This window comes from Artemia franciscana, chromosome 2, assembly GCF_032884065.1.
Source record: "Artemia franciscana chromosome 2, ASM3288406v1, whole genome shotgun sequence".
Lineage (NCBI taxonomy): Eukaryota > Metazoa > Arthropoda > Branchiopoda > Anostraca > Artemiidae > Artemia > Artemia franciscana.
In genome coordinates, this window is record NC_088864.1 from 51,132,619 (window position 1) to 51,144,629 (window position 12,011).

The 12,011-nt window shown below is 34.3% G+C and overlaps 1 protein-coding gene across 1 annotated transcript in view; it reads right to left on the minus strand.

Moving 5' to 3' along the window:
• Nucleotides 1-1,007: 1,007 nt before the first annotated feature.
• LOC136043372 (serine/threonine-protein kinase tricornered-like) overlaps nt 1,008-12,011 on the minus strand; it is a 59,545-nt gene continuing 48,541 nt past the window's right edge. The window contains exons 8-10 of the mRNA XM_065728292.1: nt 11,793-11,916; nt 9,644-9,831; nt 1,008-7,310 (exon numbers count right to left, since the gene is read on the minus strand). Of these exons, the coding sequence (XP_065584364.1) occupies nt 7,192-7,310; nt 9,644-9,831; nt 11,793-11,916 (431 nt within the window). The 3' untranslated portion in view covers nt 1,008-7,191. The remainder of the gene's footprint in view (nt 7,311-9,643; nt 9,832-11,792; nt 11,917-12,011) is intronic.

Here is a 12,011-nt window from a genome sequence, read left to right on the forward strand (position 1 = left end):
ATATTTAATTGCACCCGTTATGTCGCACGAACTTGGAACAAAAATTGCACAAAAACGCAGCTGTCTGAATGTAGGATGGCTTTTTACGGTAAAAAATAGGAATTGGGGTATTTTATTAGAATCAAACCATAAGTGAAATATGAAACGAAAAAAAAAAATTAAATTTACAAATTTCCAGGAGATAAACCAGAAATATCTGATTTTCCTCTCTATAAGTCACATTAATGAAGTACGAATGACCTGAAAATATACTGGAAAAGAAACAGGGTTTCGAGAATATATTTTACGAAACCCACCAAGGGAAATCCGGGATTTCAAGAAACATTGAGGTTATAATTTAGTTTTCTGAAAGAACACGGGCAAATGAACCTCACCATTCGATTTTTTAAGAAACTAATATAGCCTTACTTACTGTTTTTAGTTACTAGTCCCCTGATTACACAGATGGGGCAGTATAATTTTGGTGTATGAAGAAAAGAGAATGAGAAATTGATAAGATTTGATCTTTGGCAATTTAGCATGGAAAAATAGGGATTAAAAACTATTAGCGCCAATTATAGCGAAGCGTGTTGCGATTTCATTATAGAATTTCCCAGAAGATTGGATATTTTATACAAATAATCTAAAATGCATAGGATTAAAACTGAAGTTCCTCTGTAAGTGATATTTAATCATAATTTTTTAATTTCAAATTTATCTTAAATCGAAATCCAGTCGAAATCCGAAACCAAGTAGCCTAGGATAGCTTGGCAGAATCTGGGAAGGTTTAGTAGGCTAGTTGACTTTTATCTGGCAGGCCTATCGGGAACAGAAATAGGATTTCTTTACCCTCCCTCACATTTTATAGCACCTTAAAGACAAGTGTGTAACGATTTAGGATAATACAGTCACCAAATATTAGATGGCGGTGGATTCTTCGACCCTGATGCCAGTTTCCACTCTTATAAGTTTCCCACACACTTTAAGTAAGACTATGACTGCTGGTAACACTAGGAGCAGGATACACAAACGTTTATAGAGAATTTATTGATAAATAATTTCAAATTCGTAAACAAATTGAGTTCGGCACTTCGAGCCAAATCAAACCGTCACCATGCAATGCGCATCTCGACAACAACAATTACAAACAAAAGGTGCGTTCCAGGGTAAATTTCGAATATATTTGTTACTTCTTTCACACGCAAACTGCAGACAACAAACAGTTTTGACCAATTCTTAGCATTAGAAGTACTGATGGAAATGAAACGGTAGTCCTTTATTTATTACGATCACATAAGAGGCTGATTTTGTTTTTTCATGAGTTTTGGAATGAGGGTATTAGCGAATAATTTATGATCATTATGTTCTGGAACGCACCTTAAGGCAGCACTTAATGAAACAGAAAAATGACTCGAACACAAGAAGACAAAGACAAATGAACATTAAGTAACATAAATATAATTAAAAGACCACTCCAAGAGCTGTTGGCAGATTGGCATTACCCTATCTAGAAAAAACAACAACATTTTTTTTAAATATTTAAAGGAATGGTTCCAATCATAAAGTTTAATTTAGAATTCAAGAATATTTACTTGTTATAAACATTTTCCGATACTTACTTGTAGGAGATCCAAAGACAGAACTTGTGTCATTGTCTTTGGCAATGACACAAATTAAAACAAAAATTGTGTCAGCATAAAAATATATAATGCATAACACGTAATGTTACTGTATTGTGTTTAAAATCATCAGATTGAAAATTAATTATTTTACTATATACTCGAAATTTAAAGAGGGATATCTCTCCAAATTTAAAGAAGGATCTCTCTTAACTCGACAGTTGAAAAATTAAAAATGAGACAAGAGGAAAACTTAACTAGCAGAGCTAAATCGAGATTTTTTTTTTTTTAACTTGTCTCTCAATTAAGGTTTTCCCTATTTAGTCGCAGTGAAATTTTTCGAATTATTCAAGAACAAGCAAATTAGAGCTAACTTCACTTAAATATAGGCCTTATGACTGTGTGTATATGACTGTGTGTAATGACTGTGTTTGTTTATTTTGACCATTCTGTGTATGCAACTTGTGTAGGTTCAATAAGTTACAGCAAAATCAACTTCTGTTGCAATACAATTACACCAGCTGAAAAATATTTAGAATTTGATATTTGGTCTTGAAAAATATTCGTAAGCTAATTAGCCAATTTTTCATGTTTGGATTTGTTTCGTGACTTAATAGCTTTGGAATTTTTTAATTTCGAGGTTGGTAACATTTTTCTTTTCTTTGTTAACATTTATGGCGATCCGTCTTAGTTTTTGAGGCTCTCGAAAAAAAAAGATGTCAAACCCTAAAGGACAAGGTTGAAGGAAACCTATCTGGGATCCTTGAACTTAAGAAAAACCTCAAAATCTGAGACCAGTAAATAAATCAGAAAGGGCAGATACTGCAATGCTATTCTTTTACAATAATCTATCTTACGAAGTCAGAGAGGCATATAAGGGGAATTCAAAAACTGAGATAAGTCGTTTCAAAATTTCAGCATTAGACCTTAGTTCCTCCAGGACCAGGTGTGGCACATAGGGCATCAACGAAGCTTCGCCAGACGTCCCGGAGCGGAACCTTTCAGCCTAGTCCAACACAATAAAAACTTGACTTAATTTTTAATCGAAATGTGAATTTGACTTTCAGTCTTTCATTAATTAGCATTTTTCAAATCTGAGTAAGAGCTGAGTCATTTTCTCGGCAGAGGCCTCCCCCAGGTTAGTCAACGCGTTCCCAAATGACGGATAAAGGAACACCCTACAGATATGTGGGGTATCTCCATTGAATAGGAGACAAAGACCAAGGGGGACCCAGTCCCTGGGGGTCCGTAATTGAAACTGGGGCACCCTCGTCAGGGGGCAGTAAATACAGGCGGAGGAAGAAGGCCCCTCGGATGTACACTCAGCACGGCCCAACGGTGTGTGGAAACGTCCAGTCAGTTACAAAGCTTCTCCCAGCGACGGGTTAAATTACATAGTGAAGCTGAACCCGTCGTGGGAAGATCTCCTATAGAAGCACAACTGCGGAAGGATGAAGGACTCGGATTACGGACAACAGCCTCTGCAAGGTGGTGGAGAGTGGGTGACTTACCGCTACCACCCATTTAGCCAAGAAACCACCTCTTTTGAAATCATGAAAAAAGGGCTAATATTATGCAAACATCTGCTACTGTGTCCGGGATAACCGACAAACAACCAATTTTGAATAAAGATAATACGATTTTACACGCTACCGCATCCGGGGTAACCAATGAGCCTACCACTTCCGGGGCAACCGACGACCCTAGGCCTAGGATGACCCCCACCCAGGGTGAAAATCCACACAGTTGTTCCGTTCCGACAAAAACCACTCTATAGTTTGGCATGCTAAACATCCAAACACTTACCAAACCTGGAAAACTAGACCTTGCCTTTAAAGAGCTACAGAAGTACGATTGGGATATTATCGGCCTCTCTAAGACTCACCTCCCCAAAACAAGTGAGGAAAACCTTTTTGGAGCCTCTCTCTTGTTGTCCGGCCGCAAGAATAGAGTTCATCGACAAGGTGTAAGATTCTTCGAATCACCAACTACCAAAAAATCTCTAATCTCTTTCACCCTAGCCTCGGAAAGAATAGCCGTCTTACGACTGAAGGGAGCTGCCAAGAATATCTCTGCCGTCCAAGTCTATGGCCCAGACTCCGCCAGAAGTGAGAAAGAATGCGAAGAATTCTATTTCACACTACAAAGTTTCATCGACCAAATCCATAAGAAAGATGTACTCATGGGGGACTACCGGTTGGTTCGATATAACGGGGACTTTTGATCACGGAAAACTCAATTTGAGAGGTGAACGATTGCTTGACTTCTGTTGAGAAAACGAGTTATTCGTAACGAGCACAATGTTCAAACACCGTCGTCAACGTAAAGTGACCTGGAGATCCTCAGACGTTAAAACCGAGAACATGATTGATTATATGCTGATATCGCAGCGCTGGAAGTTCTCCATACTAAACACAGTAGCATTGCCTGGAGCAGACTTCGACTCTGACCACACTTTCGTGGTGTCACGGTTCAAGCTAGGAATGAGAAAATTGTAAAAAGGAACAACAATCACAAGATTCCGATTGGATTTGCTGCGGGATCCCGAAAAAAGACAGACCTACACTTGAACTCTATCTAGAAAATTCAGAGTTCCTGGAGAATCATTCTCCCGTGACCACACTAATGAGATAGACTCACTGACCGAGCAGGCCACAACAGCAATCATAGAGACAGCGAATGACGTCCTTGGACGTCACTCGCTGAAAAAAAAAATCAAAGAAGAAAAAAGGAAGAACATTTGCATAAAGCAATTTAGTCTTATTAGCACTTTTTATCGCCGTTTTTTGATACTAGAGGTTTAAATGAAAAAAAAAATAAATCTTAAAACAAATTAAGTACATGACACCACAGTGTACACACAAAAATATTTTCAAAGAACAAAACTAAAAGCTTTTAGAATTCGAAATTAACATACATTAAAGGGTATCTACATTACTCTTTTAAGCTTAAAAAAAATATCCTTATCTTCCACCTACGAAAATTCCTTCTATTTCAGACACCTGGTTACAAACAAGAAAAAAACTTAAATTAAGAGTAAAATGGTGGAACAAAAAAGGGAGTCACTTCAAAAACATTCCTGACTATTGCTCAAGAAGTTGGACTGTTGATATGTAACCCAAGTGCAAACGCAGTAAAGTATTTATTTTCACCAACAATCAACAGATACATACACAGATAATTTATGCTAATCACAAGACTATTCATCTCCATGGCCGAAAAATTATGGAACGAGAGGGCAGTACCTCATTGAGAAAAGCTGCGTCAAATTTTACTAGATTAGTTGACTTTACTACCTTAGTTGAGTATAGCTTCAGTATGTACTTTATACATGAACACAAGAGTGTTGTGTTTCCAAGACCATTGGGATTGGTATATTTTCGTAAGCATTTTAAAATCTCCCCCGTCAGCAATAAAACGATGCTTCCATCTCTGATCATGCATAAAACAACTTACTTAAGCATTTCTATTTTGTTAATCGGTCGTATTAGATGTAATAAAAATCTGTTGCATTAAATAAACAGGAGTTTCCATTCAAACTGAAATCATTCAGAGATAAGGGTATCTTCAGTTTTCACCAACTTGAGCTCATCTATTATGCCGGAAAATCCGCCAGGTTTTTTTTGCTTTACCGGAGTGAAAGGTAGCCCTTTTAGCATAAATTGTCTGTGGACTAATGCTAACATAATAACTTTTCGAGATAGAATCAACTAAAGTTATCACTGAGAAATCCAACGCATATGGTATACTAAAAACAATACTATGGTATACTGTTGGTGGTACGGTGTATACTATATTGTGGTGTGTGGTATGGTATTTATGGTACGGTATACTATTTGGCTATTAAGAATAAGAAATGTAATTAAACAGATATTGCTCTAATTAGCCAAAAGACCTCACAATGTCTGTTTTGTCAATTTGACCTCTCATTCATAAAAACGATAATCATGAATAATCTTGAACATACACAGTTCCGAAACACGAATAAAAAAATGTCGGTAAAAACAATTCAAAGTTTAAACCACTATTACATCGTGCGTAACGACGTATCAGACTTAAGCGTCTAGACTTTTAAAAATAATATAATGAAATAATATAATATAACAAAAATAATATAACGAAAATGACATTCTTTTAAGATAAAATTTTGTACCAGCCACCAATTTTTCACTCATTTGCTTGTCACTCAATAGAAGCACTGGATTTGCTGATAGAACCTTGGTTAAGAAGACTCTTAATGAAATTAATCAATTAAGAGAATAAATAGCTACAAAGATATATAGTTTAGAGATAGATAGAATAGCCTATCAATGGCTAGTTTTATATCTATTGAATAACCAAAGAATACTTGAGAATCCTTAGATACAGTTAGATTAGAGATTTAGAGGTAGTTACAATAAGCTACAGTTTAAGTCTCTTTATAGCCAAGAATCTATATTGAGAAGCCCTTAGAAACCCCTTAGAAATAGTTACATTAAGCTACAATTTTAGAGTACATTTACACATTGCAGAAATCCGTCTAGATTTAGCAATCTGCGCGGAGATTCCTTCAGTTTTCATGCTTGAAAAACTCACTAGCTTTTCGCAACGACTTGGCTAAATCAAGGCAGATTCTTGGCAAGGTTTTTAAATGAATAAAACCATGACTATAGATCATTAAAAACTTGATGATCTTATAACATTGGTTCAAGGCTAAAACGAGGAAAATTTAGAAACAAGGAAAACTTAGGGCACGCTGATGTGTTTATTTGAAAACTTTACCTTAAAACGTAACGTTTTCTGGGCCACCATTCAAAAAGATACGGACACATTTCTGCAAGGTTTAAATGCACCATTAGTCCTTTTATAGCCATTGAATAACCAAAGAAAATATATTTGAAATCCTTAAATATAGTTAGATTAGACATTTAGAGATAGTTGCAGTAAGCTATGGTTTAAGTCCCTTCATAGCCATTGAGTAACCAAAGAATCTATATTTGGAAATCCTTTAAAACCTTTAGAGATAGTTACAATAAGCTACGGTTTTAGTCCTTTTATAGCCATTGAATAGCCATAGAAAATGTATTTGGAATCCTTAGATGCAGTTAGATTAGACATTTAGAGGCAGTTGCAGTAAGCTATGGTTTGGTACATAAGATAGTTAGAGAAATAAGATGATATAGTTACAATAAGCTACGGTTTTAGTCCTTTTATAGCCATTGGATAATTAAAGATACATATTTAGAAATACTTTTCAAAATTGAAAAATAATAATAGAATTTGATTAGATTGGTTTCTGATATATAGTATAGTGGTCATACTTAAGGGATATTAGATCAAAATGACATTTACAGACACACAGTTTTCCTTTTTTTTTAATTTAAGTAAAGAAATTTAAGTAATTTTTCGATGAATTTACCTCAAATCCTTTTTTCCTTAACAGCAAAATACACCACATGATTTAGCCCAAGTGCAAATAATTTGAGTGAGATACATCACCAAACTTTCGCATTCAAAAAACAGAACAGACACTTGATGAAAAAAAGTAAAATTTCATAATATATAACACTAATACTTTAATACAATTCTGCTATGTTATAGAAGGAATGAGTGACTATTTCTTCATGTTAGCTGGCAGAGGACCACGCTGTGTCAGCCCCTCAAAACGCTTATACGTGTAATTTGTGAATACCCAATCTTTGTGATCATTATCTTGCTTTGTAGGGGCAGCAGCTGCAATGAAAAGAAAATATTATATATTATCTATGTTTATTTTGAAAATCAGCAACATTTACATTTTCTACATATATCATGGTGCCCAAAACAAAATGGCATATCCAAAAAGGAGTTATTACCCTTATAATGATAAATGTCGTACTAAAACAGCACAATCATCAGGATCAGCATCTTATATGTTTCTCTCTTCAATAGTGTTCCATTATCTCTTCTCTGTTATATTATTATTCTTTCATCTTCTAATACTTAACATTATTCCAAATGGACATTACTTTCAGTTGAAAAAAGGAAAGAGTCTAAATAGATAGTAACTGTTCCCTTGGTTATTATATTTTAACAGCACTCCCTATGCAATATGATTATATCAACCTTCTATTAAAAAATTATATATAAATTTCTTTACTCTTGTTTCTTCTTAACAAACAATCAGAAAAACCTATATTTCAGGGAAATTTCTAAGATGTGAGCAGGCTTCGGTTTACTGAGAGACCCACTAAGGGCATAAAATGCCAGAGGGCGCAATAAATTATCACTGAGTGATTTTAAAACAACACAGAAATTCCAAAGCCACTTAAAACTGTCAGATGCGATTTTGAAGCAATAGAGGAATTCCATGGCCTCAGCGAAGTTCAACAGAGTCCTGGTTGAACTTCGCTGAGGTAAGGATGCTGGGACTGTTTTGAAAAACTGTTCATTTTAGTTTTATTGATTTTATCTTCTTGTAAGTTGTTTGTTCTTATTTATATTACTGAGGACGGCCCTTGGACATAGGGCCGAAATATTCATTCTAATTTGTTTCCCACTGTCTTAAAAAATTCCCTATTGTTCTTCTTGTTTTTGGTAATTGTGACTACAGAGGGTCTCAGGTATATGTAAAAGAATATGTTAAGATGAGAGTGGTTGGTACTTTCCCTAAAAGCACGGATAATAGGAGCTCAAATATGAATGAAAATAGGCTATTGGGTTGCTATCTTATACGGAAGTGTCGGTGAGTGATCAAAAACATGCTTCAAATAAAATCTTGGTCTTTAACTTTCTCAATGATTATGGTCATTGGTAAATATTTTCTTTATATTTCTATCTGTGTATCATTTTATTTCTGCAACACATCATTCACGATTTCGCAGAGGCACAGAATATATAAAACTCATTAAATTAAATGCCTAAAGTTAATAAATGTTAGGTTGGAAACAAGCAATTTAAGCAGAGGAGGACAGAGCCAACCTAAACTGATGGCAGAAAAAACTCACTAGAAAATGGATTTTTTTTTGTGCTATAAACAAAACAATAAACATCAAGCGTATGCATTGGGGAGGATTTGAAACGCTCCTCGAGCAGAGAATTGAAAAATTTATTGAAATCGAGTAGCATCTTCTACTTTCTAATTTCTACCTACTTTTTACAAAAAAAACTTGCTTTGCGTGCTGACCAATGGTCTGCGTTATACAGGTACCAATCTCCAGATTTAATGCATTCGGTTATGAGTGCAATACGTGGTTGGGTGCAAATCATCCGACGTTTCCCGTATTTCCCCCCCAAATTTTTCCAATTACCTTATTCAGAGCTGGATCGACTCTGGCTGAGCTTACAGGGTCACTCACTGAATGAAACTACTTTCAACACTGAATAAAAAAATAGTTCCTGTTCAAAAAAAAAATATTACATAACTATTTAAATTATAAGCCTTATGAAATATAACTGGGGTTTTTCCATAAACAGATACGAATTATATTTTTACGTTGAACTAGGCACCACAAGTAAAACCAAAAAATATAATTTCAGTTTGAAATGATGCTTAAGGTCGTAAGTATGAGATACATAATACCTGTACCTCAAGATTTTATAATTGCACTACACAAATGGCAAAAAATTAGTTTGAAAAGCTTGTATCAACACTAATTATTTCACAACTATTGCCTATTAATACTATGTGTTTTTGTACTTTTGCCAGATAGGGAAACTGCAGTTTCAAGTAAGTAAGTAATCAGATTAACGACGCTTCTTGACTACTAAGGTCCCTGCGTCGGCCATGCAGTTTCAATCTTCGATCTTTTGTAATTTTAAAAATTATGCCGTAAATTGTATCTTGGATTAGTCAACAATAAAACTTTTAGGCTTGAAATTTGAAGATGGTTCAACTCAGAAAATTGTGAATGGCATCAATAACTGATACTGTAGCTGCGCGTAATTCTATCTACAAATGTAATTATAATGCGGCCCGGGCACAACAAAGTGTAAACGAAAAGTAAATAGCCTAGGCTTAAATTTGCTATTTGTAAATTATATTGTTTCTTTCCAGAAAGCTCTAAAAATAAAATGTTAAAGCTTACGAATTTTGAGGTCTACGTCAGGAAATTCGTCAAAGTTTGAGGTATCATCAATTGACTTCACACAGACAGGTATAGCAGCAGGCCTCTCTCTAATATGTTCCCAGTCGACGCCTCTGAAGAACGAGACCACTTTCAAATCTTCTAAACTGTTTCTACTACCCAGTCTCTCATGAGCATGCGAACAAAACCTTTAAAACAATAAAGGTTAACCTTAAATTGGTGATGAGCAATGGAAAGGCTATACGAATGAGAATTGAAAAAAAAAAAATCGAAAACATTTTTGTTTAAAAGAAAAGAAAAATGTTTAATAATAAAAAAAATGTAATGATTTTACGAGATCTTACGCGCAAAACACAGAAGACAAGTGAACACCTTAAAAAGATGAAAATTAAAAGAAAGCAGCAGAGACCTATAAGATTTGAAGTGAAAAAAGGAAAAAAGGGAAATCAAAAGTAAACATGTAATGAGTACAAGTTGAAAAAAAAACAAAAACGAAAGGTAAAAGAAAAAGATTTTTTTATACACTTAAAACAAAGAAGCAGCAAAGGCGTAACAGGAATTAAGTTGTAAGAAAAGAAGATGAAACGGAAAACAAAATTCCGTAACGGTGTGTAAATTTTACGGAAAGTAAAGTACTAATCAAAATCCAAAAAGTAATTTTGTGGCAAATTTGTTATCCTCGGCTAACCATTTTTTCCTGTTTAAGCTTTTATCAGTATTCTTTTTTCTTTGTTTATACTTTTTCTCACACTCATGTCTTCATTTCCGTTTCCGATTTCTTTATCAATATTGTTAGACCACACACGAAATTTCCTAATCAAAATTACCAGATCTTTTCAAATATTCCAATTTGTAATTGTCTACCTTCAATAAGAAGCAGAGTATTATAAAACTATTGTAAAAAATTTAATATCAAGAGTTGAGAAATGCTAAAGAAACAGTTTATGCTAAAAAAAAAAAAAAAAACCCAAAGAGTTATGTCTGATGAAAAAGAATAATCCATTTAAGTTTTGGTAAGTTTTAGCAGAGCATTTTATTTTAGTAGAATTCGAATAGTTTTGACAAAAAATTTTGCAACAGAACAGAGAACATTTTGTTTTAGCAGAAAACTACTAAAGAGTTATATCTTGAAAAAGAATAATCCACTTAAGTTTTGGTAAGTTTTAGCAGAAAACGAATAGTTATAGCAGAAAACGAATAGTTTTAGGAGAAAATTTGCAGAAGAACGGAAAAAATTTTGTTTTAGCGGAAAACATTTTGTTTTAGCAGAAATCGCCCAAAGAGTTATGTGAAATGAAAACGAACAATCCACTTAAGTTTTGGTAAGTTTTAGCAGAAGTTTTTATTTTGATCCTAATTTTTTCACTTTCTTCTAAAAACGCTGGCGGTGATGAGAATTTAGGCATTATAGATCAAATTTCAAATTCTGAAAAAGATCAAAACTCCTTCATGCTGGTCAGCATCCATATCTTCTTCTAAACTACTTAAAATTATTTTTCAACCCTTTGGTATAGGCCAAAAAGATGACACGAAGGAGAAATGTTCCTCAGCGCATTGTTCTTCACCCCGTTCTAAAGAAAACCATAGTTTGTTTGGATCTTCACATTTGTCCGTTTGTTTAAAGAACCATATGTAACATATTATCGATAAATTCTGTTTCTGAGGTAATACAGGGCCAAAAAATAGTTGTCCATCACGGTACTCTGAGAGGTGAGGGGGATGATCCAGTCTTCCAACAACTTTAAATGAAAGAATGAAAAATAAAAGGTGTTTATTTTCCATAAAAGTAGAGCCAAGAGAGAAAATACAATCAATCAGGCAATAGTTAAAAACTATGTGATAAGCCAAGTACGAAACGGGAAACTATTTCAGGTTTTTGATGTAAACAGAAAATTTAGTCACATCAAATATCATCAGCTAATTCTAATTCAACTACCACATCGTTTAGCATTTTTTCATCAGCCAAGTATGAAATAAGAAATCATTTCAGATTTTTCTATGTAACTAGAAAATGTAAATATGTAACTAGAAAATCTAGTCATATCACATATAAAATTGCGTCAGCAAATAGTATCGAATCTTGAGCAATTATCAGCTACCTATTTAGTTGCAAAAAAAAGAAAAAAACAAAAACGGAAAGAATTCAAACTTTTTAATGGTAGATCTTGCTTCTTCCGAAATAGGAACTTCCGGGGGGAATACCAAGGTCTGCTCCCAGTTCATGACTTTTTTGTAAGTTTCCTGTGGACTTTCACTACAGAAGGGAGGGTATCCTGAAAAGAAAAGTCAGGATGTTACACACGCACGAGTCAAGTTGACGAACATAGCATTAAAGATAACAAAAAACATAATTCCAAGGAAAATGCTT